Below are 27,773 nucleotides of genomic sequence, written 5' to 3'. Positions count from 1 at the left end.
AACTTATGTAAGGTAAACTTATTTTGCAGTAAGCGTCATGGGGAAGATTACTGAAAATACTACCTACCATTTTGTTTTTGATGATATTATCTAATATGTAATAGTATCAATTAGTGAACACGTGTTCAAGAAAAAGAAAAAAAAACCGAAATTACAATCAGGTTTTTTTTTTGTAAAATCGCTTATAAAACCACGAATAAAAAATAAATAATAACGTTTAAAACTATGTATAGCAATGAATTAATGTCCATACGTTTATTTTAATGCTTTGTAAATAAGTACTAATATCTTTTAATACTCGTACGTATCTACGTTCATGCAAAAAGTAGATTTAAACAGGGACTTACCACTTCTGAAGTTTAATAAAATTCCTTTGGCGACAATACAACTTTATTCGGATACCACACCTTCTTAAATCCTTTTACATTAATCTTATTAATCTTTAATCCGTACATTAAGCGTAGACGTATTTTTCAATGCTCCCGCCAGAATCGCCCGTCATGAATTGTCCCCTTCACTTCCCGCCAATCTTCATATTTTTCTTCTGTTCTTTTTTTTTTTTTTAATATCCAGCCGGCCTCATTTGCTCACGCACGCGAATTAGTCAAATGACCTTCTTAAATAATTACATTTAATATCGCGCCTTACAAAATATTTACTAGTAGCCAAGAATTGGTCCTGCATTTACCTGCCTTCGAGGAGATATTAGGGACATAAAACTACCAACTTCAATTACTACATTCAGCTTGCTTAGGTCATTAACCAGCTATTGAGTAATAATGAATTATTAATACTTGTAGACTCATAATACACATCACATTCAATATAAATCTTATCAATATTTTGCTTATCAATCATCGGAATTCTGTGACTACTAGCAGTGACAAGACAAGTGACAGCATAGTTTTGAATAAATAAGTGACACAGAAATGAGATACCCATGTACGAGTATGGGTACTGCCTGTGCCTCAAGGAGTTTCCTATCTTGCTTTTATCCAAAGGCATGTCATGTGATTTAAACTAGCTTGTTGGTTAACCTTAGTATCTTAATTGGGCTATTGTCCGCATAGGTGGTATAGATCGGAGTACAGGACATGCCTCGCTACGTCTCAGGACTGTTGTTGTGGTGGAGCTTCGATCCTGTTAAAGGACAAATCTTTCGGGACACAAGTATTAAATTGAAGTTTCTCCCACGGCACCCAATTGCCTGTTATCATCAGTAATCTTGTTTTGAATTCAAATTCAAAAACTTTGCTGCTAACCGAGTGTCATGGTTTAATCAAAATTACTTCTGAGTACCTAATCTAGAGTTTAGAAATTGTCGAAACTTCGAGAGTCTTACTCATTGTTTTAGCTGTGTGGTCATCTATCAATAAACCGAAGAGTTTTATATCTTCATGTATGAAGATGGAAGACAGATCTAAAGATTAGGTACCGGGCACACCGGGCTTGACTAACACAACTTTTGTTGATGTCTGTCAGCTGTTGATACTAATTAATGATTTAACGATTGTTTAACGATCAGAGACGAGAAATGTTGACAAAACATGGCAGGATACAGACGCAATAAAACGAGATAAAGATGTTAATAGGAGCCTATGATTCAACTCGGACTAAGACTTTATTATTTTTGTTTAACATATTTTCGGTAAATGTTTACGGGAGTTACGTTTGTAGAATCGTTTCCAGGTAATTATTTGTCATCGTTTTATTATGATAGTATTTTGATAAGCTAAAGCTGAAGCCAGTTATTTCCTATCGCTGTGACATGCGACAGAGCTATACTTTGACGACAGACATGTGTCCTACTTGTATGACGTCAAAGTTAAATAACTTTGACGTCACACTGCGCCACTTGTTTTGGTTAATATCAGCTTAATTTACAAAAAAAAATCCTAGAAACCTAAAGCCTATCTCGTAGTGTGAAAATGGCAAAGAAAACAATACGGAGAAATCTTCTGTCGGACTGTCTATTGGTAGGTATTTTAATTTTTAAACCTTTTTTCTAAGTCGCAACTTTCGCAAGTCATATCAAAAATAAAACTACATAACTATTCAATTGTTCAACAATTTAATAAATTAGGGACTTATTAAAGAAGCAACCCGTTAAATTGCCCATATACTTAAATGAATTTGTCCTAGATAAGGGCCACGTGCTGATATGACCCGCATCACGCAAGCCTTACTGAACAGCAAACATGATAACAATATGTAGGGGCAATCGTTTCTCAACAAAAATATTCTCGTGAATAGTTGACCTTCGCAATCTCGTCATTTTATGTAGATCATAGTAGTGTAATCACAATAAATGTTATCATAGTAGTGATTGGCATACGTAAATGGATATTCAATTGTGAGACTGCAATATTTATAAACTATTTCGCAATGTTTGCAGCAATGTGAAATTGAAACATACATTAAAATTGTCGTTGAAACTTTTAAAGCCTGCGCTCAGGCAATCTTCTTACTTTGTATTATTTTTCTAATATTGCAACCCGTAGATTTTTATATTCGCCTTAACTTAAATATGTGTTCTTATTACTCAAACATTTAAAATTATGCGTTGAAATCTGCTTGCTTTTATTTAACATCGAGGCTAATATTTTAAAAATGTATTTTATGTCTTGTGTAATATTTTTTTTGTTTAATAATTTTATTAATTTAATTATGCTAGTTTCCTCCTCACTTGTACTTTTACCTAGACCGACATCATCTCCATTTTTTACCTATTTAGTTTATTTTGTGGTTTTATACACTCCTTGTTGTGCAGAATGCAAACCATAGACCAAAACCTTTCTTCGATATTATTTTATCTGTCTATCAAATGTCAAATCAATATGGCAAATACCGTTCATTCGTTTCGTTCATTTCATTCCTAAGCTGACTGTGTTCGTTTCGTGTGGTACGGCACCGTTCTTAATTAAAAGAGTTCAAGAAGAGTTAAGTCGTGATGTAAAGAAATAAAAGCATATTCTTAAAGTGAACCAGCATATCCTTCGCATAGTTTTAACAAATTTTCAAATTAATTAATAGTCATGGAGATGAAAATCGATGAAACCGAACATGTCCGTGAAAACGGTGACATATTCATTCATCGCTTGAAAGATTTGACTGATGAAGAAAAACAACGTCTTGAAGCTCAGAACTCGCGTATCATACCAGACGCAAAGGCTGTTCGTTTAGAAAAAGAAGCCAAGCGACATTGGGATCTATTTTACAAGAGAAATGAGACCAAATTCTTTAAGGACCGGCATTGGACAACACGTGAGTTTCAAGAGCTTATAAATTTTCAAGCCGATGAGAGAATCACGTTTTTAGAGTTGGGTTGTGGCGTAGGCAATATGGTATTTCCCTTGGTTCAAGAGGGCTTCTCGAATTTCTATTTCTACGCATGTGATTTTTCTCCACGTGCAGTTGAATTCGTGAAGTCTAACAGTCTATATGACGAAAGCCGCATGAAAGCGTTCTGCGCCGACTTAACAACTGACAACTTGTTCGAGAACATTGAAGAGGGTTGCGTCGACATCGCTAGTTTAATTTTCGTTTTGTCTGCAATACACCCTGAGGCATGGTCGAAAGTAGCGGAGATAGCGTATCGCTCGCTTCGCCCTGGGGGATTGCTGTTATTTCGAGACTACGGCCGATACGACATGGCACAGCTTAGGTTCAAACCAGGCCACAAGATTTCTGATAATTTCTACATGAGGCAAGATGGGACTAGGTTAGTTTCTCCTCTGAAAAATCACACGTGTTTTTATCATATTACTACCAACTTACATTGAGCTTTATTTATTCTAACCAATTCTGTCTTCTATTCACAGGAGCTATTACTTTACGGAGGAGGAACTGCAGGAATTGTTCACTGAAGCAGGATTTGAGATCATTATGAACACCTATGTGCAGAGACGGACTGTCAACTTCAAAGAAGGAATAGATGTGCCACGCATATTTGTTCAAGGGAAATATAGGAAGCCCTGTAATGGTAAGCTCAAAGAAATAAATGTATTATTAACCTGGCATATACTTAATTTGGTAGATTTAAATGATGACAAGTGCTAACCATTGAAAAACCATGATCTTGCATGTATATTAGCTCTATCTGAATTAATTCAGTCAACTGATCTTATCTACTGTACCTTAACATGCTTTTATATCTGCTATTTATTTTGTTTTAGATTGAGACCAACCTTCTATTTTGCTGAGCAACTCAGGACTGGGCTTGGTAAGTCTATTAATTTAATCTTATTCTTTGGAGGCCAACAAAATAATCACACACAAAAACTGATGTTACAGCTAAAGTCTGACTTGCCAATAATTAAATAAATGTTTGTAGAATTACTAACTATAATCAATCCAAACAAGTTGTTCAATCATAGAGTGTTAGTCCATAGAAAATAGTCAAACACTCAGAATGACAAGAATCTGTTAAATCCCATGATCCATCATAACAGAATATACTATGTTTGTAATTTTTTCATAACCAGATCTTAACATTTAAGCAAAAGTAGTTTTTGTGAATAAACCTACTTGTGAAACACAAAATAAGTCTGGACAAAGCGTGGCAAAACTAACCTCATTGATACATCCTTCCTAACAGCATGATGAAAGAGCAGTGCAGCTGAAAACCTTCAGTTGACTCATGACGGGCTAACTTCTAGACTAGGGCACATCTTTATTATTCCATTTAATTACCAAGTAAATCTCATTGGTTAGTTTTGCTTACTAACCATTTTGTTTTTCCAAATTTTAGCATAGGGCAGCCTGTTGTGAGGTCTGATGCATAGACCAATTGCTTTAAAGCACTACTGACTCTCATTATTCACTTGAAATTGTACAAAATTGTTGATCAAAAATGTAATGATAATTTCTTTTTGTTTTAGATACAAAATGAGCTAGACTTACCTGTGACCTGAATGGTAAGTTCACCCAAATGAGGTTCAATATTATTCATATAGTTTACATTTTAATGATGAGACCATAGTTCATCTGAACTCTTTGATGTATAACATTTATTGTCTTTCGCTCCTATCTGATAAATATCGCCAAAATTAACAATAGCCATTAGCAAAGATAAAAGCAGATGATTAACATTTAATTTTCTTTTACAGGTGAAGAGTAACTCTTACAGATATTGCAGTAAGGCAGGCAAGCTGCAAGAATGGTTAGTATTTAGTTTTATATTGGTTATTGACAATTTGACATGTGATTGTAATTTGTCTTAAAAAAACTAAGTGATGACTCCATAGTTCATCTGAATGCCTTGATGTACACACATTTATGTCTTTCGCTCCTATCTGATTACTTGTCATGATAGATCCAATTAAGGAAATTTACGAAGTTATCCTAATTTTCGCTTTTATTTCTTTCAGAACTGGCGAGATGGTACTAACTGAGGAAGTTTCTGACAAAGTGAGTTTTTCTTCATTTGTCAAAGCAGTAATTTTAATGTATTTATTATTTTCCAAAACTTAGTGATTTCAAAGCTACTACTATAACATGTGTGTAATGATGAACTCAGATAGGGACATCTGATTATTATGCTGTTAACATAACTATCTCAACTGAATATGATACAAAATACCACTTTTAGTGAGTCATATTAGTTATCCTTGCTGATAAGAAATGTTTTGTTTCAGATAACATCCCAAAAACAACAACCAACAAACTGATGCTACCATTGAATGTAAGTAGTCAATATTCACTCATTTAGACAAGAAATAGCAAATTATAAATGTAGTTTTCTTTTACAATGATGACTCGACCTTCAGGTCTCCCTCAACAGAGCGAACCCAAACCACCATGTTGACCACAATACACGTCTGAGTTCTAATTTAAGATATACTTTATAAAAAATCTGTTTTTACATATATTTAACAAGTCATCTTTTTGTAGATGGAAATTTGGGATCCTGTCTTCAATTCTCTCATCATCAGAAGACAATAAATGTAAGTATATTCACTTGTATTCAAATTGATCTGATAATTCTTTTGATTCTCTAAATATGGCCTAATTTTATTTATTATGATGAACCCAGATAGGGACATCTGACACATAATGCTGTTAACATAACTATCTCAACTGAATTCGACCTATGTACCACGTTTTATGTCATTTAAATTACCCTTGTTGATAAAGTGTTTTTTTTTTCAGATATCTGCCCAAAAATAGCAGGAAATTAACTAGCGCGGTTGAATGTAAGTTGAAAACATTCACTCACTTAGACACATAATATAAAATAAGAATAATTTATTGTTTCCAAATTACAATTTTCATGACATTCTGCATATGTGGTCCCCAAACTAGCTGAAGATTTAATCTTGGGGGCTTGAGTGTTCTTAATTATTGGCACAAATATTTGAAACCTAAAATATATTTTTTAACAATGATGACTCGACCTTCAGGTCTCCCTCAACAGAGAGAACCCAAACCACCATGTTGACCACAATACACGTCTGAGTTAATGATTAACACTTGTCACTGTTTACAAAAATCAAAACAACACAATATTTTATAGTTTCATTTAATTACAGATTTTGGAAAGCTGTCTAATGGCATGATGTGGCTACTGGGACGTCATACAAGTAAGTTAGAAATTAATATTTTTGTTTAACAAATAGTCTGTACTCAACAAGTTCTAATTTCTATGTAACAAAGTGATAAACTACAACATCTTTTGAAATATATGAACAAATTATGGCTTAGTATCAATCAGAACATGGTTCTGTTGATTAGTTTCATGTTCCATATCAAATTATTGTAAGCTAGTTGTTACTATGATGACTCGACCTTCAGGTCTCCCTCAACAGAGCGAACCCAAACCACCATGTTGACCACAATACACGTCTGAGTAATACAACAGTACTTCTATGTATTTAGCATTTAAACAGGCCTCATTTTAAAGTTTACTTCTTGTTTCAGGTATGCTCAATGAAACAGATGAGAAGTGTTCCATGTATCAGCATGTTTCACCATTAGAATTACTGTTGATCAGAAAAGTAAGTACACACTATACAAACAACAAAAATACTGACCACAGATTATAACTTCCTTGTATATTTAATACCAGATAGTAGAAGCCTTCACCTGTATGTTAAATAAATGCATCTGTCTCGTTAGTTAATAAGAATAGGTCTTTTGAGTTATTCTAGAACACGGGACAGATATTGACGTGGTCAAAACTGCCGGCGAAGGCGCCGACGCCGCCACTCCGGTTATATAGACACACTACAATTAATAACCCCCCACCTTTTTTTCATTTATCATTATGAATAGTGGTTTATTCTTTTTGTATTGTTTCAGAATTGCTGCTTGACCTGCTAGCGCCAGAAGACGTGGTTTATGTTTTCTGTATGATAATAAAACTGATTTTACTTATTGAATTGTTTCGTTTAAATCCGCCTCAGTTACATTATACGTTGCACGATGTTTCACAACCTTTCTTAAGAATATAATACTAGACTAATTACTTTCCTATTGAAATGGAACACTAAATAAGTAAATATTTTTGCCATACTTTTCATGTTAGTAGAAGTAGGTTACTTGAATCTTTTTGTTATACATGGTCGTCAGCAGGGGAATATGTAGGTGAATTGTATAACGTTAAGACAGATACTGTACCAAAAGCACCCTCCTGAATATACTAAGTCGCCTAGAGTAAAATCTTAAATAAAACAAGTGAATAATCTTAGAAAATATTTTTATTACATAGATTAACATTGATACCATACATAACATTATAAGAAGAACTTTCTTCTGGAGGTCTCCATCTGGTGCCTCCTGCCGGCGATGATCCACTCGTAGTCGCCGCGCTTGGAGTCAAAAGTCCCTTGTTGCAGAGAGATCAACTTGAGCGTGAACCGCGGCCCCAACTCGCATAGCTTAGCTCGCTTGCCGTCTGACGTGAACTCGTATCTAGAGTGTCAATTACAACACAATAGTAAAATGAATTTATTTACTCTTTGAGTAGGAATATTATTTTAAGCTTGATGTTTTTTGAAATTTTACACGAAATTAAATAAATAAATGCGGACAACGTCACATACATTTTTCTGAACCCAAAGTAAGTTGCTGAAGCACTTGTGTTATGGAATTCAGATATAACGAAGGTACCACAAACACCCAGACCCGAGACAATGTAGAAATGTGAATTTTTACATTGACCCCACCGGGGATCGAACCCGGGACCTCAGAGCTAGCGACACCTTAAAACCGGTGCGTACGCCACTCGACCACCGCCATACAACAAATTTGAGCTCTGAGAAACTCTGTTATAGTGCTAAGTGCATTCATATAGAACTAACATTGTGCATAAAAATAAGATATTACTAATCCTTAACTGACTGCCTTTGGCAGGTAGGTAATGGAAACTTACCGATGATGCCTAAAGAATATGTAGTCGCGTTGGTTGTGGAAGGTGACGGCGCGCCGGCCACGGAACTGTGGCTCATAGTGGAACAGAGCGCCGAGCATGCGACCCACCGTCAGACCCAGCCGAGTGCTAAAGTTATTCAGGATTACCTGTCAAGTAAACCAATAAAATTTATCATCTACTTTACAAGTTTTTAAATCTTATCATAGTTACTGCGAAGTAATTTCTATTGATCGTGATCTTATGGCATAAGTATACAAGTAGGTGACACTTGCATTTCTCCAATAAAGTTTTTGTCAACCAAGATGTGAGTTATAAAATTAATTGTTAAATTTTTGCATAGCTTATTTGCCATTTAGAAATGATTGTCCCTACTAATATTATAAATGCGAAAGTAACTGTCTGTCTGTCTGTTACGCTTTCATGTCTAAACCACTGAACTGATTTTAATGATATTTGGTACAGAGATTGAGTTGACCTTGAGGAAGAACATAGAATAGTTTTTATCTCGGACTTTTGATTCTCTTCGAAACGCGATATAACCGACCTCGACGCGGGCGAAAAGCTAGAATTTTCTTTCAGCTACATGCATATGTTCCACCATTGCTCATTACATTGAAGTTTTTTATAATACTTAAATAAATTGAATTTCATACCTCTGGTCTATGGTTTGTAATTTCCTTGTAGTCTTTTCTGAGCTCTGGAGTGATCTTGCAGCTAGAGAGACGGAAGTGTGCAGTGGGTCCGTTAGGAAGGTGGATCAACAGGAAACCATTGGGTTGCTTCTGATTCTCATTGACTATAATGACATCTGTTACATGTTCCCTTATTGCTGAGGTGACAATGCGTTTTACTGATGACCTGAAAAGAATATTTTAAGTTTATTACCTAAAGCAATGCATCATCTAGGATGTTAAAAAGAATGGTAAAAAGCTGAGCTTATGCTTCAGGTGTAAAGTTTTATCTAAAAAATTCTGTGGCTTTTTAAGGATTATGGAACTGATCATAATTAATTATAATGAAGCTATTAATAACTGATTGTTGCATGTTTATAGCAAATAAGTGGAATCTACAATTGGTTACTAAGCCTATTTGAAATATTGATTTATGTAGAGACACTTACACAGTTTCCTTCAAATATAATTAAATAAAAACATGTTTTGCACTCACCTCTGTCTATACCTCGATATTGAGTTTGGGATGATTCTACAGAGCTCCTTACCAAATATTCTGGTTTTACTATGTGGGTTGTCAGAGTAAGTGATCAATACTTTAGGTTCATAAGAATTCTCATAGTATGAAGACAGTTCATCTAATTCCATATCCTTTTGTGCCTGGAATCAATAAAAAACAGACAGTGTAGAATGAATGGTAGTGGATTTTTTTTTTATAAATGCTTTGATTTGAATATAGGTTTTGTGTCGCTGCTTAATGGTGCTATGTGAACTTATTTATCGAATCGACGTTATGATAGAGGTTTGTGAACACATTCTAACCTCCAACTTTTCCTCGTCGTCGACATTAGCCAGCATCGTCTCATCTTTCTCGCGGAGAGACTCCAGCGTATGCGGCACCTGCTTCGGGGCATCTTCTCCTTCTTGCTTCTTCTCTAACTTGCGCCTAAAACACCACGATGTTAATACCAGCGCCCAAGTAAACAAACATAAACCTTTTCAACTATTACTCGCATACTTACTTCTTCTTGTCTTTACCGCGAGCCATTTTGTTAAATTTTTGTCTTGGAAAGTCGAGTTAGTCTTTCAATGCAAAAGTTTAGTCAGTAACTTTCAAAGTTTTACAAATATTTGTATACGAGTATTACGAGTGTCACACTCACGCGGAACATGCTTTTTTGTTTGACAGAAATGACATTGACATCTATTTTGAAAGTTGACAGAATAAACAATCCCTACAGATAACAAAATAATATTCTTCACGAATGTGTGCATATTGCATCTATGGTTTTAAAAAATATATATTAAGCACGTGGAATAATTACCTATATTGAGAACTATTTCTGAATACTCAACAGGTTTAGGAAAATTATTTCAACAATTAATTATTTCGATTAAGAAAATAAGTACACAAAAACATACGGTGAACATACATTTTATTTCCATTCATTCACTTCCCATTATTTGATATCACATCAGGTACAATAAATAATACGACTCATGAGTTGGTCATTACATTTAATTCAACTGAACATCCTGCCGAGCCAGCTCCAACAACATAGGGTCGTCGAAGAACTTGTTGATGGATACGTCTTCACTGAGGCCTTTGCGCCGACGCGTTTTGATCATAAACTCTCGAGCTAAGTGAGTGGCGGGCTGGGGCTCCAGCGGCCTGGGAAATAAAGACAACAAACATGTTAGCACCAGAATTCAAAGATTCATTTGATTAAATTTCATTATTGATGAAAATTTCTCAATGGGAAATAAATTATAATCTTTAAGGTGATTTTGAGACTCCAAAATATTCGGTAGTCAGGTATACCTTATAACAATGCTCTTGTCGAGGGGATCACCCGGCACGATCTGCCAGTGATGGAAGACCTGCAGGCAGAATGCCTGGCCCTGCGTATGCGTGCGCAAGTCGGTCTCGAAGCCAAACGAGTCTATCGCCGGAACGAACGCCTTGATCGTGTACAGGGGCGAGCCCGGCACAGGCGCGTCTTGAGTCACGTGACCTGAAAATATTAATGTTGTGTCTATGACATTGTTTATGTTTTTTTTTCGCCTAGACAAAACCCTAAGTCTATGAGCATGGTGCATCTTCACCAGCCTTAACTAAATTGTGGCCCTTAAATGGGGAGATTCACCCTGGATACCATATCATACTGTCCAATATGTGTTTAAAGTAAAAATGTTTATCTTAAGATACAGACTCGTACCTTACAGAACCGTATCCATGTACATGCTAAAGTAAGTAGCAGTAAGGGCTTTTACACTTAAAACGATATTATAGTTGCACACTTACCTCTCCGCTTGGCCAGTACGGTGTAGACGGCGGACACGCAGTCGGCCGGCGCCTGGACCTCCACGAACAGGTAGGGCTCCATGAGGCGGGGTGTGGCCATCAAGAACGCTGAGTACGCGACCTGCAACATCACAGATTATTGATAAATATATTTTGTTATTTAATTTCTACTAAATAAAAATACTTAATTCTAATCATTTATGGTCTTTGAAAACCACTTTTGTACAACTTGTAAATCAGAGAGATATTAGTGACCAAATTAGGAATTCTTAACTACAACTTGCAAACATATGTTTAGAATAAAGAATTGTCGACGGCTTATGAGTAACACTTGCAAAAAGCTCCTTATATCAAAGGTGTAATGCTCATTTTGCTACATACCCTCCTAGCAGTAGGTATGATCTGTCCTCCACCGCGGTGCAGCGGTTCCTGCGCGATGACGGCATCCAGGATCTTGAACTTTACGTTCCGGATCGGCTCCTCGCAGAGAGGGCCCTCTCGCGTACCCCATTGGAAACCTAGTATAGTAGAATAAAGTAAATGGATATAAGAATCTATAGAGGTCACTTGATATTATATTTAAGTTCTTGATATAATTTATGAAATGATTTATAGTTAATGAGGCAAGCATACTATTAAATACTAATAGATACTTGCTTATAAGCACTTTTCCAGATTCCTTAACATGGTCAAAAGACAGCATTCAACAATGACACAGCTGAGTAAGGTTCTAAAAATTCCGTATCTCTACATGTTACTCGACATTAACGGCCGCTTTCTATATTCGATCTCAATCCCTAATTTACGGATCGAGATTGACATTTGAATCCATTTCCAACTTTTAGTGTTTCTATAACCGATCCATGGATCGTTTTCTCGATCTTTTTCTTCAATCTATCTTTGGGAGGGCGGATCGAGATTTTAGATAGGTATTTGTACGAAAGTGACAGTTATGCGTTTTCTATAACCGATCTCTGGTTTTGACAAATCGATTTTTGACGTTTTTGATCTATAATTGCGATCCCCAATTTTTTACGGATTGTACTGAGAAATCTGTTAAAATGGAAATATTTTCAAGTGATAGTGATAGCGATCGTGAAGTATTAGCTCAGCTATCGGACTGGGATAGTAGTGACAGCGAAGTAGAACAAACTCTGTCCTTAAAATTTGTAATTGTGATTATGATGTATCGAGTGGCTGTTTTTTTTCTGTACTTTACTTGTAAACGGGGGTCAAGGATTTAAGCTGAAGACCAGCGCTCAGTAATTCTTTTGGATTGCTAAGCATAAGCTGACGCTTAAACTTTTTTCCTTTCGGTATTATAGTTTTTGTGTACTAAGTACACTTTTACCAATATCTGTAATACTGGAATCAATAGATAACGATTATAATATTCTCGTTTTGATTTATTTATTTAAAACCATGAAGTATCATTACAGGGTTTACCCTAATGCGACAGCAAAGAACTTAAACTAAACAAAAATTGTAACACATTACATTATTAAAAACACATAAACACGTCAGTCTGATTTTGAAGAAGTTGGTGGTGTGTAGAGCTCTTGTAACAGGTGCTTGGCGACCAAATTTGTTCTTGCTGTAGGAACCAGCTGTAGGTGCGGGCTTCGCCGCCACCACACGTAGCGGTCCGGTACACACACTCAAGTGCTGCAATACTTCCGGGTGATTCTCCACTGCACGAAGCACCTTCACCAAGTAGACGACCAGTGCAAACTCCCGTCTCATATACAGTTGATTATTGCCAACCATGCCCAGAATAGAGTGGGATCCATGAGTAGGTAGAACGGATACACCCTATACAGTTTCTTATACAGATGGCGCGTCAACTTATTCCGAACGCGCTCGAATATTACCGCTGTATTCTATTCTATAACTGAGACATCGGAAAAACAAACAACAAATAAACTTGCAATTTTAAAATATATTATGTTAATGTCAAACTGACTGACAACTTTTCGATTGACTGACGTTCCGTTGCTCATCAATAAACGTTTATTGTCGTTTATGCTTTTTCTAATCTTCAGGTAGAATTATAGTATTTACCGCTACGACTTCCCAATCTTTTATTTTTGTATTTTGTGGAATTTCTAGTGATTATACATAAAATAGATAAGCTTTAAGAAAAAAAACACCTTTTTACTCATTAATAATCATGAAGTACTTTTTCTGCACATGCGTAAAACAAAACGTTTAGCAGGGCGATCTATCCGTTTTTTTTCGATGGATTTCGAGTCGAGATCGATTAAAGAAATGCAGATTCAAGTTCAATCGAGGGATTGAAAAAAATCTGGATTGATCGGAATCTTAGATTCGGGATCGAATATAGAAAGCGGCCGTAAGACGACATGACCACTACGCGGAAATTTTTCTCAGCGTTGTCTTAAATATTCTACTTCTAATATATATATGTATTGTCTAACTGACCTTGTACTATACTATCTTTGACTGAGGCCAGCAGATGCTTGTCGACCTCGGAGGGCAGAGTGTCGTCCACCAGGATGTTGGGCCCGGTGGAGTCGGGACCGAACGCCCAGATCGAACGCGCCGCCAACAAGTCCCAGTCGTACCTGACACACAAAACATATTAAAGTCACCTAATACTATGGACAAGCTGAGAAATCTATGTCGTTTTAAGATAATTAGAAAGTAATGCTATCAATAGAAACGATTTCTTAAGCTAATAAAACAAATATATTGATGATCTACATGACATTATTTTACGCTTGAAGTTTTTTAACTCCCACAATGAGCAATTTAATCATTGTGCCTCCGGGGTTAACAAACATTCAAGTCACGAGCAGAATGACACCCAGACTACAGAAGCATCAGTGGACCACACGATTGCTTGCCCTACGCGGGGATCGAACACGAGGTCAGTGGGTTTGGGATAGTAACCTCGACAGGGCAGACAAATTTTAAGATTATTTTAGAAATCAATCAAAATTCATGCTGCTACTTATTTTACAAAGAGTAACACAAACAATCCTCATTGGTATCACATTAATCATAGTTAATGAGATATCATACTTGGTCTGGAAGAACTCCCCGAGCCGCTTCCTGTCCCAGTTGACGCAGACGGCCCCGGCCTCGATGTCCTCGGCCAGGCCTCGCTCCAGCGGCTCCGCGATCATCGTCAGCTTGTTGCGCTTGTTCGGGGTCTCCGCGAAACACTTCAGCGACGACGTCTCCACCACTGTCTCGCAGAACGATACCACGGGGTCCGCCACTGGGAAAAATGATTCAGTCAGACATATGTAGGAACGATATTTAGGGTTCTACATTCTGCTTGAAAACGGCTCATAACGACGATTACTTTCTTTGCGAAATATAGCTATTACATATTATTATGTAACAATGAATCAATTTAGGGGGAAACTGGAATTGAAAATTGAGCACGAAGCATAATCGAAAAATATTATTGTTTCTTACTGCTGCCTATTCTCGTTCTCGTTCCGTCGGTCAATCGATCGTTTATTTGGCAAATATAACTATGTTCGTTAATCAAGCACATATCGGTAAACCACATTTATAAAACAAATAGTTTACCAAAAGGTTTAGTAGAAGCTATGATAATTAGTGAGAAATGTAATAATTATAATCATTCAAAAAACACAGTTCAAATACAATTTGAATAACTTAGATATAAGAAGTATCTCCATAGGCCATACCTTTAATATCTATCTCGGAGTACATGTTCCTGAGGTCGTGCATGACGCAGTCCAGGTACAGCTCTCCCGTGCCCAGGATCACGTGCTCGCCGGACTCCTCCACGCGCGTCGACAGCAGCGGGTACGATTTGTTCACCTGCAAACATAAATATATCACATTTTGTTGCTAAACTTAAAGAAACGGATTTCTTCATTCTCTTTTTTTGCAAATAATTAATCTAACAACTAACGCACGAACTTTGTGATTTTTTTTTCTTTATCTGAGATTATGAGATTTTATGAATACTCAGTTATAATTTATTGAAAGATATTTTCCTAGATTTGTTTATTAATGGTGGCCTTGTACAATTTTGCCCGTTATATTTTAGTGATTCAACATACCTTCCTCAATCCGTCCAACATTTTCGGCAGTTCTGATGGATTGACGGGTTCGACAGCAATCTTGACGACGGCCTGCGTGTTGAACCGCAGCGGCGTGAAGGTGTGCAGCTCGGCGTCCTCGTCGGCCGACACGACGGTGCAGGTCTTCACGATGGGCTGGTCGATGCCCTCGATCAGCGCCCAGCAGCCAGCCGGGACGCGGTTCAACTCCACCTGGTAGACAGATAGTTTAATAACATTTGTAAATTAATTGCTTTTTCATTTAAATAGCAGCATTTATAGACCCATATTTTTTTATCCTGCCCATTTCTTTTTCTTGGTGTTTTCGTTTCTACCTTTCTTAATCTTTTTTTAAGGATTCACCATCTTATCGCCGCCCATCATTTAAAAATGAATCATCCTTATGAAAGTTACTATAAAAACTCAGTAGTACTGCAGTGTTACTGAACCTACTCAAACAACATAATCAGATAAAGCCTTTACGTGTCTGAACTATACGATGTAGGTAGGAACACAACTTTACTGACCTTATATCTGGCCTCGTATATCCACAGCCGGCCCACGTTCATGATCCGCGAGTCCTCCTCGTCCTGCGTGCTGTAGTTCTCTCCCAGAACGCGCACTGTCTGCCCCGCGTACAGCGTGCCCGACATTATTCGCGCTAGTACCTAAACACGAATAAAATTTTAAAATATAAATAGTACATTAATATAAATTAAAATGTAAAATAGATTAGAAGGCGAAGTTCTCTTAATCTGGTAGTAACTTTCTCTTCTTCTTCTCTAAGGAAGATCTCTAATATGGTCGTTAATTTATATCATTACTTACTAATCAATTTTTTTCACAAGATTTGAGGTGTTACATAGGTTAGTAAGTTCTGTGGCTAATAATTCATTACTGCTGGGCACCTTTTACTTTTAAGATAATTTTAGTGACAGAAACACTTTAAAGATGGTTTGAAGTATTAGGTACGTATTTGAGAACATGAGTGTATAGTGTATGTAGTTACCAAGAAGAAGGTGCAGTCGTCGGTGGGGTACATCTTGGTGGTGTGCGCGACGAGGCGTCCGGACTGGTCGCAGGTGAGCATGTCCTGCAGCAGGCCCGGGCCCGCGCCCCCCGCGCCCGCCCCCGCGCCCTCTCCCGCGCCCCGGAACGTGTGCGCTACCTTGCGCGGCGCCGCGTCCAGCGGGGACGGCACGTGAGAGACCACCATCTCCACGAAACCACTGCAGCACACGGGATCTCTTATTAATGTTTATCATACTAAATCTTGCTAACCAAGAAGTTAGCCAGATAATAAATAAAACAAGCTTCGTTTATAATTAGTTTCAAGACATTAAGGCAGACTCAAATGGACTAAATCAATAGACATCATAGGACTTTTAAATTGGCACTGACTTTCATTACACTCTACAATGTCTGGTTTGAGATGTTTTTGAGTATATTATGTTTTGATTGCATACCAGAAATCCCCAAAGAACCGGCTGCAGACAAGCCTGAGCAAGGGGCGCACGTTCAGCTTGGCTTCCTGCTTGGTCAACTTGATGCCTAGCTCCATCAGCACTGCGGGTAACGTGTCGTCCACGTCACCTACCACCTGAACACAAATTTGTTAGGTTCACATTGAAGTGCTGTCCTAGATGGGCAATCTGCTAGAACTCATTAGGAAGCATGAGGATTTACAAGAGGGAAATTAGTAGTAAATTAGATTTCATATTATGTAAATGCTATAATTATAGTCCTCATAATAACTTTCTGGTACATTATGTGCAGTAATCAGAGCTTTAAGCATATTTTTTCCTTTAGGGATGGGATATTCATAGTATATACCTGAGCAAAAATCTTATAAAGGGGCTCCAAAATGAACTCGACAAAGCTCCTTTGTGCGGAGGCGTGTGGCTGTTTCTTGGTGAAGCGGCGGGTCTTGGCGTTGAAGTAGACGTCGCCCCACAGCCACGCCGCCATGTCGGGCGCGCGCAGCCCCGAGCCCGGGTGCGCGCTCGCGTACATCGCCGCGAACGACTCCACGCTGAAGCACACGTCGTACAGCGACGACGCGAAGCACACGTTGCCTGATAACACACGCAAATATACATATACTATGATGTAGTCCAACGCGACGCAAAAAAGTCCACACATTATTTTCAGTAAGGTTGCCTGTATCAAGCTGTTGGGTCCACACTGTTTTGGCCAATACACTTTCTTGTAGAACGAACACAGGATTTTTTATTTGATAATTCTCCATTTCGATAGTTATTTAAACTAACTTACCTAAAAGTGGCGAGAACACAGTTGCAGGTTCATCGGGATTGTCTTGCGGCTGGTTTGTCTCCAGCATAGAGTTTAGCTCATCTATAATGTGCCTGAGCTTGTAATACGCGTCTGCGGGGGGCAGCTTCAGTTCCAAGATCAGTCTGTCGATCTTGTTGATGCAGAGCGTCAGAGGAACTCGTTCCTGTACCGCGTGGCGGAGGAGGCGCTCCGTGTTTAGCATTATACCTTCAGCCGCGTCTACGAAGAGGACAGCACCTGTTGGGGACATGATTGAGTTTATTGTTGATTATTTTGATGAAGCACAACAAAATTATGCATATCTTTTGAAACAACATATCATGGCAAAATTATCAAAATTTGCAACAAGAAATAAGTTTATTCAGTTAATTCATCTTTAATTAAATCAATTATTTTAAGTTTTAATTTATTGTTTTTTTCATTAAGAAACAATAAATATTAGAACAAAGAGTGGGAGGTAACAACTAGGAAAAAAGAGAAAAAGCATCTCACCATCTGAAATCCTCAATGCCGCAGTAACTTCATCACTGAAGTTCACATGACCAGGAGTGTCCATGATGTTCAGGAGATGTGACTTCCCCTTTATATTTTTGAGTAGTAGTGTGACTGGCATGGATTTGATGGAAACTCCACGTTCTTGTTCCACAAACAGTGTGTCAGTATACCGCATTGGTATTGTGGTATCTGTGTTTATTGTGCTAGGATGTGTCTGTCTGATTAAACAGTCTACAAAAGATGTTTTGCCTGAAAAAAAATATTAAATTGTTATTAAGATCAACACAAAACGCTTTAGCAGAAAAAAAGAATGTTTAAAGAAAAAAACACTAAATTAATATTGAAATCACTTTACAGCCTTACTTTTTCTAAAGGAATAAGTACAACTCAAACTTAAGGTTGTCTTTTTAAGTGTGTCTTTTTATATGAACAAAAATTAAATAAATGATTCAGTGGTATCTTGATAATCTTTATCATTGTTTTAAATTGTGTTTAAGTGACAAAAGGAATAGAGAAGGATTGTAAAGAGGCAGATAACATGTATTAGCTAAGTTTAAAAAAAAATAACCGACCATTATGTAAGTGTCCCATAAGAGTGATGTTCCTCATGAGGTTGGTATTGTCCAGCATGTCCGCCATGTACTCCATGTCGTACCTCGTCTCTGGCAGCTGCTGCTCCTGCACCTGAAACTTCTTGTGCTTGATGGGCTCCACCAGAGGCTTGTCCAGGGCCTGCGTGTCTTCCTCCTGCACCACAGTCTCCACATCTGGCCCATACACTTCTACTGCTTGTGGATAGTATCTAAAATACAGATTTTATTACAAGATTATAGTGTATTAAGTTAGACAGAACCTTAAAAATTACCACACTATTAACAATTTTAAGTCTGTTAGGTGGAAGCTCAGACAGATTTTGGAAATAATCAATTTAAATAAGTTAAAAGGCAAGTAACTTAGTATATTACGGACCAGTAGTATCAGATAATAATATGTTATTTTATTAACATTATTTATCTGTAACCTAACCAACTAAAAGTGAGTAAACAACTCTTGTAAACATAATATAACTTTCGTGTAGATAGTAGGTTGGCCTCGTACCGTTTATCTTCGTGAAGCACGACGGACATGGGCGCCGCCTCGGGCTCCGCATCGGCGTCCTCATCATCATCCATTGCATCTTCGTCGGCGTCCCGGTTGTCCTGTCCATAAACACTCTGCTCGTCATCAGAGTCCGACTCGAGGTCCGGCCCAATGTAATTACCAAACTCATCGTACAAATCACCGTCCATTATTACAATGAAAAAACCTCTACAAAGTCAAGAAAATATTTTTCAAAACAAATGCCGCCGCAAACTTGTCAGCACATTTGACATATACATAACCTCAAAGTTTGAAATATTAAAACAAACAGATTTCATAATTTTTCTGCACTAGCTACACTAGTTATTTTACTTGTAAACTAAACCGCAATATTTTATTATTTAATTAACTAAGGCCAAACAAGAACAAGACGGAAAAACAGCAACAATTTCAAGACTCAAAGCAAAACAACTATTTAATCAGCGGGAAGCACCATCATTGGCAAACTCTATTTCTGAACGTACTATTTCGTTCTTATGTTGTCTTTCCTATAGTCTGTCTGACAAATTCTTTTCAATACAAAAATGGCTGCTGTACAACAAAATTTTTCAAAAATGATATCTGCACAGCTACGCAATAAAGCAAATGAGTTTTTGAACTCTAGAAAACATGCTAATAACCTTGCCGACATACTACAGATGTTCGAGGTAAACATAATAATGATAGTGATCTTTAAAACGTGATAATAAAACTGCGTCATAGGTTACGTTTTTTATTGTTGGTTATTTATTATATTTCAGGCTGAAACGGATAACTATACGCCCTTGTTGCTCACTGTGGAAGTGATATTTACTGAACTGTTACGACGTGGTGATCTGATTGAAGGAATAGTCCCATTAAAACCAGCAGGTGAGTACCTACGGTGTATACACTGCTATAGATTATTTTAGTGGTAATATTATTGATTTTGCGTGAGTTCAGGCACTCGCGCCGACGTCTTCCTAGTCCTAACATGGTGTATAGCTAGGCACATTAAGTAAATACGCAATAAGGATGTTGTGTGGGCTGTGTCCTGTGTGCTCACATTTTGCGACATGTGACGTTATTTGCTTACATAAATGGTTGAATCGACCGCAAATTTCATACTCTTGTGTAATTGCTCTCACTGCTGAAGTTATAAGGGAAGAAAACGCTATTTGAGTATAAATTTACATAAAACCAAAGTTTTTAGAGTGTTGGTTTCAACAGTGGCAGTGCCATTATTGGTCTGTGTTGTTGATCACTGTCCCAAGGTCACGCACATGTACGTATTTGTGTACCTACTCACATGTTGTATTGTAGGTTGGAAACTAAATGTTTATATCCTTGTTTACTTTCAATTGTTTGATGGCTTTCTATGTGGCTGTGACAATTTATATGTCCTCATTTGCATATCATACATAGCTGTTTAAACATTGTTCAGACAATATGGTAGTGTAAAATAATATTTTTTTTCCATTTTATAACTATTTCAGTTTTTCTCCAAAAGTTAACTTCTAAAAACTGCAAGACATTACTATGTTTATTATATTCAGTTACCAAAACCTAATGTTATAAATTCTATTCAAGTCTATAAAATATTCTTGTGCTAGTTAGAATATACAAATGTATCAAATCGTTTCTAAAGTTAAATCAAATCACAAATACTACTACTGTACTATCACTGCAGTCAGAATAGAATGGATTTTTATTGCATACCACATAAATACGGGGTTCAACAATGATAATTAAAGATAGTGTATATTATGCATGAATATTTAGACAAGAAAGTAATTTTTAAACAAAACTCTTGGATTGTGGATTGTGGATTGTGTGTAGCAGTTATAGTATAATACTGTTTGTTTGTCTGCTTTGGGAACTTTAGTGTCATTGTTTAGAATCAATTTTTCCTTATTTTATTTTAAAAATATCAATTTAAAAAACTAAATGCCACTATACTGATTTATACATACTTTTACACAGTCAGCATTATAAAATTGTGTCCTCAAAAATATTATAATTATACATGTTTTTGTCAAATCAGCTCAACTAAAACTCTATTGTACAACACATTCTATTTTTACTCTCAAACTGAAATCATGTTTTATCCATCAAAAATAATTTTTGTGGCAGTATCTCAGTAAAAATTATAAGATGTTTTAGTTTGGCTAAGCTCTGGACTGTTCAGTTTAAACATGATAGTTACTGATGTTAAAAGAAAAAGGAAAAGGTTTAAAGTTTATCATACTATAGCTGTTGCCCGCGACTTCGTCCCCGTGGGTATAACATATAAGTTATGATTTATAACTGCCCAGTTTTTTCACACATTGTATCTTCGCTCCTATTAGTCGCAGTGTGATGGTTTATAGCCTAAAGCCTTCCTCAATGAATGATCTATTCAACACAAGATTACCACGTTCAAACAAACAAACAAACTCTTCAGCTTTATATATTAGTATAGATATGACAATAGTATTACCCCTAATTTCCCAACTCCTTATCCATCTCATTGTCTACAGACCACAGTCCAGAGGGAGAATACAAGCGATGGCTCCGGCAGTGCTTCGAGGCGGCTCAGACGCGCGCTCTGGAGTGCATCCGCCGCGGCCGCACCAGCTCGCGGCTGCAGGCGCTCGTCACTGCCTGCAAGCTCATGCAGGCCGAGGGCAAGCACCCACTGGAACAATCCACCGGATACTACTTCCCTTCTATAAGGCTCAAGGTATACTTTTATCTATATTATTTTGTGTAATAACAAGTAAAATTGCATTATTAGCGAAATTAGAAATTGAGATGTAAAGTATCTAATGGTAACATCATTATGCAGCTGTCCGTATAAGAAAAAAAAATCTTTCTAGTACATATATTTAGTCTGTTTAAACGATTTTATGCAATAAAGGCGTACAGCGTTTTGACGTCTTTTTAGTTAGCTTGCTATCTTTGTCAAATGATGTAAAGATAAAAATAGACATTTCAAAATGTTGTTCAAAATCGATACTCGCATTTTTTTGTGATTCCTGTTATATTTATCCATTTTTTGCTTGTAGAACATATTCACTGTGTTACTGGACTCTGAGCTGTCGATGTCGGCGCCGATAGCTCGTTTCCAGGAATTCACTGAGTACAGAGATGTGCAGCAGTACGGACTCAAAGTTCTCTCCACACTGGCTTATCGCAAGTGAGTATTATTACAGCACAGATTTGTTAAAGGAATGCATGCTTGACACAATGTCTTTATCTAATAACTTGTATAAGATGTTTTCATAATGTTGATGTGTTTACGGCTTACACAATAATTTTATCAGTGGAAAATGTCTATTAATATGCACCTCTGTTTATAGACAGGTTTCTTATTTTACTTCCTATATTAAAATAAAAAACTTGTCTTTTTTTCTATAAATAAGAGAAAACGTGCAATATGCACTTAAGTTTTTATGAATAATTTATTGTTGTATGGTCTAAATGGCCCACATAAGTAAAAGAGTGCAACAAAATTAAGTGTGCTATGAATGTGAAGTTTGATATGAATGTTTAATTTTGCTATAAATGTCAAGCATAAAACGAAATTCAAATGGGTTGTGTCAATGTCAAAGTTTTTGTTAAGTCAGTGACAAATGTGGAAAGGGCCGTCTAAACCAAGTCTCGGATCGTACTGGCAATCCTGGCCCCTTTCTGTTCGGATTTAATACCGCCACTACATTTCGGGCGTTCCTGAAGCAACGTAGTAAATAACGCGTAGTAAAATCAACTTTCTTTACATAGGTCACCAACATCAATATACATGCAAAACTACTTGGAGTTGTTGGACCGCCTGCTGGTATGCGAGATAACCACTGAACCCAGGGCCAAGGCCAAGGAGCGAGACAATGAAGAGAAGGAGGAGAAGCTGCTGTGCGGAGCTGAAGGTACAACCATTCGTATTTATTGCTGCTTTCTCTCGTTTGGCCATGTTTATGGTGGACTAGTCTGTTTTGTGACAATGTCAATGACTGACGTAATCGAAAGTTATTGCTTACGATTGTTGACATATTGAGCTAGATATATATGGTAATCTGGTTGTGCCTGTAGACAAGGCCCCGTTCCCGTACAACCCTGGCGTGTGCCGTCGCTACGCTAACCGCTGCTGGGGCTTCGCGTGCCAGTGGCCGCTGTGCGAGGACTCGCGCGTGCACCGCCGCGCGCTGCTGCTGCTGGTGGAGCGCCTCATGCCGCTGCTGGCCAGGCCGCACCTCGCCACCGACATGCTCTGCGACAGCCTCGACGCCGGTAACTAACAAACATACACACAAAATTATGTACACTTACACACTCGTCACACACGATGGTATTAAAATGAAACACATAATATATTTCTCAAATGGAAGTTCCAATTCTACACAAAAATGAAAATTCCTAAAGCTCGATCGCGATAATCAAGTCAGGATACAAATACAAATAGTTTCATTGAACAGGTGGTCCAATCAGTATGCTAGCGCTGCAGGGCGTGCTGGAGCTAGTGCGGCGCCACAACATCGACTATCCGGACATGTACGACCGCCTCTACGCTATGTTCGAGCCCGAGATGTTCGCCACCCGCTACAAGAAACGTTTGTTGCATCTCGCTGACATATTTTTAAGCTCCACGTAAGTAACATTTTCAGATATTTTGTTCCAGGTATACCATTCTTTTCATACTAAAGTCATATATTCTTTTACAGTCACCTACCCGAAGGCCTGGTTGCGGCGTTCGCAAAGCGACTAGCGCGGCTGGCACTATTGGCTGCGGCGGATGACGCGGCCGCATTGCTGCAGCTGCTGCACAACCTGCTGCTGCGGCACCCCGCGCTGAAGCGCATGATCTGCCACGAGGACTCGCCGGCTATCAGTCAGTACCTACTCTTGTCGTGTGGTGCTCATGATTGTGAATAACATGCATGTGGTAACATAGCGTTGGTTGTGCAGTGTCGAACGACCCGTACGTGATGGAGGAGACGTGTGCGGGCGCGTCCCGCGCGCTGGGCTCGTCGCTGTGGGAGGTGTGGGCGCTGCGGCGGCACGCGGCGCCCGCGCTGGCCGCCGCCGCCGCCGCCGTGTTCGCGGCCGCCGACCCGCGCGCCACGCCCGTCGCGCTGGCGCCGCCAGACCTCGCCGCGGTCAGTGCGCGCACCAAAATATCTTATAGGTGTCACCTTTTACAACACTTCGTTTGACTGGAATCTTTGTCTCCACAGTCATTCGACGCTGAACTAAAGAAGAGGTTCAAGACGATAGAGATGAACTTCGTGCGACCGCAGGGCATGACGACGCCGTCTGGAGAGCGCGTGATGCAGTACTGGGAGCTGATGGCCTGAGCGCGCTGAGGTAACACTGTCGACTCGCATTTACAAAGCGCCGGTCGCCCGGACCAAACCTCTCGCCGCTAGGGCAAGCACTATTTATTTCACTAACAACCAGGTTGCTTGCAAATTATGTTGATTTTCTAATTCGTTAGACGACAAACAAACTGACACGTGGGCGTATTATAAGAGTATTGTTTGGTTTTAGATTTTGTTTAAACTGAGCTTTTGATATTAGCATGTACGCATATTATTCTGGATTAACATTTATTTAGAGTGCAATAGGCAATCATGTTATGTATCTCTTAAAGGGTAAAATTGTTTCCCTTCTATAGTAACTTTTATTGTATTGGAGTTTAGTGACCTTCGCATGATTTCTAATCGGTATGAATTATCGGTCGCAAACAGGCGTCAAAATTGTATGATCGAAGATATTTGATCATTCAATTTCGATATTAACCAGTTGAAACTGTTCTGTGACACACCGTTTTCTGAGACTACCATCATCAATGATTGGCCTAAATAGCAAAATTATGTTCCGCTTAACTATTGTTCAGAATTAAAATGTACCTTACATTTTAATTCTGAACTTATGCTCCTTTACAGATTATTTAGATATACAACAATCCTACTTGTATTGGTAGCGAAGCGTTTTATGTATCGCCAGTAAGACCAGACTCCACTTCCTAACATACACAACATAATGATATGATATAAAGTCGCTAGTTATAAGGTTTTGAATAAATTTTGCACTTTAATGTTAAAGTTGTAACGTAGGTGAGTTTAATGTTGTAGATCGGTTATAATTTTATTTTTTTACGAACGAAATGTTGCGTCTGTGATTGTTGGGCCCGGCGTCGGTAGCAAGCTTTACGTTTACCCCTTTATTTATATTAACATTGTTCTTGTTGTTGATATGGACATAATAAAACGATGCCAGCTATATGACGGCTTGCGTTTACTTAGGTATTTGGTGATGTAATCCCACTGTTGGACTGTTGACAAATGACATAAATTAACCTTTCAAAGAGGGATTGACTTGAATGTTACACATCGGTAATGTTCTCCTAGTAATAAGTAAATTATGTCTGTGTAGTTAAGTATTAACTAATTTATTGTTTGTTTTGTAGTCGGAAGACTTAAAGCTAACTATCGACACTCGGGTGTGTCTGCGCCGCACACTGGATTTATAAAACTCTTGTGCGGAACAGCGCTTAGTTTGTATAGGAATAGCTAGTGACTAGTGTGTGTCAGACTGAATATTATACCATTTTTTTGCCAGGGATGGCAACCACAATACATTACCAAAAAATATTTACGTATAAATGAAATATTCACGGAGTACTTGACAAATGGAGTGCTTACATGAAATTTTCTGATAAACGACGTTGTCGAGTTTATGCCTGGCTTATAATACAGGGTGTCTTTTCATGAGTCAGAACCAAATTAAACTGTAGACATTTTAAAATTGTGTCGTCAAGCTGATGCAGAATATTTAAATTCCAGATTAACTTTAATCAGGCTCCAAATTGAACCAAGTATCTCACAGTGTTCACTGATATTTTAGCATGATTATCGTTTAATTCTCCGGAGAAACAGGCACTCCTCGCGTTAATGACTCCGTGTGCAAAGGACCGAGACTTCTGACACGCCTAGTTCACTTGGATCGCGATGGAAGGTCCGTTAGTTAACGTTACTGGCATAGAGTACTGTCTTCCCCACACACCTGCAGTTAGTTTCATTCCAATGAGATCACTTACTTCCTATTTTTGACTTAAGATTTCATGTAAATTAAGAATTTATTTTGTTAACAATTAGATTTAAATCTGATGGCTTCCTGTTCGGGCGTAGCGAATGATGGCTGATGTTTTAGTGTTGCAAGGTGATGGATTCAGATAGATTTATACTTGTATAGTATTATTGTAAAGAGAGATGTCTATTAAAAAAGTTTACTGACATCGCATCTCGCTACTCCTAACAGGGCACCAACTAAATTGTCCTGTATCATGTATATACTATTTGTATCAGGTATTGTGACAAGTAACCGCCATATTTATTTAACTTTATTGTGTTATGTTTAATGTTTGGAGAAGCCTCGCAGTCTTGGGCGCGGACGGCCATTGAATGTAAAATGGGCCAATATATTATAACTTTAATTAAACTTACTACATGCATTCTCTAAGGGTTACATGTTGTAACCAGTCTTCCCACAGCTACATTTAAAATTGTTTTCGTACAATAACAATATTTGTCGGATAACTTCAATTAAATTGATAATCACGACTAAACTATCATATTTCTGCTGACAAACGAAAGCCAGTTGCAGGATAACACAGCTGCAGGAGAGCTATGATTTGTGGAACAAAATATTTATGCTTAATGGGCGGAGCGTATTGAAGTACCGCCCATAAAACATGTTTTAGAACCTGTATTTACCGAAGTATAAATACAGGCAAATAAATATAAGCATAAGATTTCAAACTAGTGCAATATTGCTTTAAATAATTGTACGTCTTATGAAAAAAAATACTAGTCGGTCAGAAAAATAAAATTAAGAAGTTTATTAAGCTCGTAATACACAAACATGAATCTGAACACTGCTACCCAGTGCATTTAGTTTGTATAAACACGTTGATACAACAGTGAATATCGCACGACTTATGTTTATTATCTATTTTAAGAATTCACATTATTTTAAGTCTGTTTGGCTCATGTAGGCAATGGTTGAATTTATTGGTTTTAGTGAGCGCACAATGGAGTCAAAACAATTCTGTCCTTCTTACTAGACGTGTCGTTGTACAGTTCTCGAAGGTTTGTCGATAAATCGTCTCCAAAGCAGACTTAAGTCTTGTTTCAAATGAGAGCGCGCCCTTAGTGTTGAGCACAGCATCCATTGTGTACATGAGGTATATACTAAGCGTAGATACTAACCCCACCAGTGAATGTCTTAATGTAATATAGAATCTCTATGTTGGAAGTAGCCGCCGCGCCCGCCGCATCTTATTGTGATTATGTTGAAACAAAATGTTAGCTGTAAGTTAGTTATAAGCCATTATTTTAATATCATTCATTTAATGTTCTATTATTATATTCATGATAAATAAAAGTATTATAAAATATTGGAGCTTTTTATAACTTAACGTATTCCAAACTCCT

At 37.7% G+C, this 27,773-nt stretch overlaps 4 protein-coding genes and 2 non-coding genes across 8 annotated transcripts; 4 read left to right on the top strand and 2 right to left on the bottom strand.

Annotated features, from left to right (window-relative positions):
• Positions 1-2,864: 2,864 nt before the first annotated feature.
• On the top strand, positions 2,865-7,379 carry LOC113494627 (methyltransferase-like protein 6). Of its 3 annotated transcripts, none has more exons than XR_003400661.1 (12): positions 2,865-3,721; positions 3,822-3,982; positions 4,176-4,222; positions 4,881-4,916; positions 5,109-5,161; positions 5,370-5,409; positions 5,637-5,683; positions 5,893-5,945; positions 6,151-6,194; positions 6,531-6,581; positions 6,919-6,995; positions 7,300-7,379. XR_003400661.1 is itself a non-coding variant. In XM_026873060.1 (3 exons), the coding sequence occupies exons 1-3, from the start codon at positions 3,036-3,038 to the stop codon at positions 4,178-4,180; spliced, it is 852 nt and encodes a 283-aa protein (XP_026728861.1). In that variant the 5' UTR covers positions 2,865-3,035; the 3' UTR covers positions 4,181-4,225. The 3 variants fall into 3 exon arrangements, 1 of the variants encoding a protein (XP_026728861.1); XR_003400663.1 differs by having other exon boundaries at positions 2,866-3,264; XM_026873060.1 differs by lacking the exons at positions 4,881-4,916; positions 5,109-5,161; positions 5,370-5,409; ... (4 more) ...; positions 6,919-6,995; positions 7,300-7,379 and having other exon boundaries at positions 4,176-4,225.
• Positions 4,958-5,041, top strand: LOC113494639. The gene has a single exon (XR_003400667.1). It is a non-coding gene; the product is annotated as a small nucleolar RNA snR60/Z15/Z230/Z193/J17 (small nucleolar RNA).
• LOC113494640 lies at positions 5,224-5,306 on the top strand. The gene has a single exon (XR_003400668.1). It is a non-coding gene; the product is annotated as a small nucleolar RNA snR60/Z15/Z230/Z193/J17 (small nucleolar RNA).
• Positions 7,380-7,679: 300 nt separating the features above from the next.
• LOC113494628 (probable ribosome production factor 1) lies at positions 7,680-10,229 on the bottom strand. The gene is made up of 6 exons (XM_026873061.1): positions 10,065-10,229; positions 9,865-9,988; positions 9,539-9,702; positions 9,025-9,229; positions 8,372-8,517; positions 7,680-7,911 (listed from the first exon to the last, which is right to left on the bottom strand). The coding sequence occupies exons 1-6, from the start codon at positions 10,088-10,090 to the stop codon at positions 7,734-7,736; spliced, it is 843 nt and encodes a 280-aa protein (XP_026728862.1). The 5' UTR covers positions 10,091-10,229; the 3' UTR covers positions 7,680-7,733.
• Positions 10,230-10,461: 232 nt separating this feature from the next.
• Positions 10,462-19,588, bottom strand: LOC113494621 (116 kDa U5 small nuclear ribonucleoprotein component). The gene is made up of 16 exons (XM_026873052.1): positions 19,303-19,588; positions 18,777-19,006; positions 18,202-18,453; positions 17,689-17,946; positions 17,248-17,489; positions 16,881-17,014; positions 16,424-16,643; positions 15,942-16,082; positions 15,415-15,627; positions 15,034-15,169; positions 14,393-14,591; positions 13,790-13,932; positions 11,729-11,865; positions 11,348-11,468; positions 10,865-11,057; positions 10,462-10,714 (listed from the first exon to the last, which is right to left on the bottom strand). The coding sequence occupies exons 1-16, from the start codon at positions 19,491-19,493 to the stop codon at positions 10,561-10,563; spliced, it is 2,964 nt and encodes a 987-aa protein (XP_026728853.1). The 5' UTR covers positions 19,494-19,588; the 3' UTR covers positions 10,462-10,560.
• Positions 19,589-19,830: 242 nt separating this feature from the next.
• On the top strand, positions 19,831-27,736 carry LOC113494624 (nucleolar complex protein 4 homolog B). Its single transcript, XM_026873056.1, has 10 exons — positions 19,831-19,991; positions 20,085-20,193; positions 21,822-22,024; positions 22,350-22,480; positions 23,065-23,207; positions 23,371-23,568; positions 23,754-23,925; positions 24,000-24,166; positions 24,244-24,434; positions 24,513-27,736. The coding sequence occupies exons 1-10, from the start codon at positions 19,869-19,871 to the stop codon at positions 24,630-24,632; spliced, it is 1,557 nt and encodes a 518-aa protein (XP_026728857.1). The 5' UTR covers positions 19,831-19,868; the 3' UTR covers positions 24,633-27,736.
• The last annotated feature ends 37 nt before the right edge of the window (positions 27,737-27,773 follow it).

This window comes from Trichoplusia ni, chromosome 5, assembly GCF_003590095.1.
Source record: "Trichoplusia ni isolate ovarian cell line Hi5 chromosome 5, tn1, whole genome shotgun sequence".
In the NCBI taxonomy this organism is placed as follows: domain Eukaryota; kingdom Metazoa; phylum Arthropoda; class Insecta; order Lepidoptera; family Noctuidae; genus Trichoplusia; species Trichoplusia ni.
Note: the sequence above shows the minus strand (reverse complement) of the source record. Positions and strands in the feature narration are given on the sequence as shown.

What these genes read in the sequence shown, in the direction of transcription:
- LOC113494628 (XM_026873061.1), bottom strand. Translation starts at nt 10,090, where the DNA reads ATGGCTCGCGGTAAAGACAAGAAGAA. An exon ending in ATATCGAGGTATAGACAGAG is followed by an intron (nt 9,230 to 9,538) that starts GTGAGTGCAAAA and finishes TATTCTTTTCAG; the next exon opens with GTCATCAGTAAAACGCATTG. An exon ending in ATATTCTTTAGGCATCATCG is followed by an intron (nt 7,912 to 8,371) that starts GTAAGTTTCCAT and finishes TTGACACTCTAG; the next exon opens with ATACGAGTTCACGTCAGACG.
- LOC113494621 (XM_026873052.1), bottom strand. Translation starts at nt 19,493, where the DNA reads ATGGACGGTGATTTGTACGATGAGTTTGGTAATTACATTGGGCCGGAC. An exon ending in GGGGAGTTCTTCCAGACCAA is followed by an intron (nt 13,933 to 14,392) that starts GTATGATATCTC and finishes TTTGTGTGTCAG; the next exon opens with GTACGACTGGGACTTGTTGG. An exon ending in GACAAGAGCATTGTTATAAG is followed by an intron (nt 10,715 to 10,864) that starts GTATACCTGACT and finishes TTTATTTCCCAG; the next exon opens with GCCGCTGGAGCCCCAGCCCG.
- LOC113494627 (XM_026873060.1), top strand. Translation starts at nt 3,036, where the DNA reads ATGGAGATGAAAATCGATGAAACCGAACATGTCCGTGAAAACGGTGAC. An exon ending in ATGAGGCAAGATGGGACTAG is followed by an intron (nt 3,722 to 3,821) that starts GTTAGTTTCTCC and finishes TTCTATTCACAG; the next exon opens with GAGCTATTACTTTACGGAGG.
- LOC113494624 (XM_026873056.1), top strand. Translation starts at nt 19,869, where the DNA reads ATGGCTGCTGTACAACAAAATTTTTCAAAAATGATATCTGCACAGCTA. An exon ending in GACATATTTTTAAGCTCCAC is followed by an intron (nt 23,926 to 23,999) that starts GTAAGTAACATT and finishes ATTCTTTTACAG; the next exon opens with TCACCTACCCGAAGGCCTGG. An exon ending in CGCCGCCAGACCTCGCCGCG is followed by an intron (nt 24,435 to 24,512) that starts GTCAGTGCGCGC and finishes TTGTCTCCACAG; the next exon opens with TCATTCGACGCTGAACTAAA.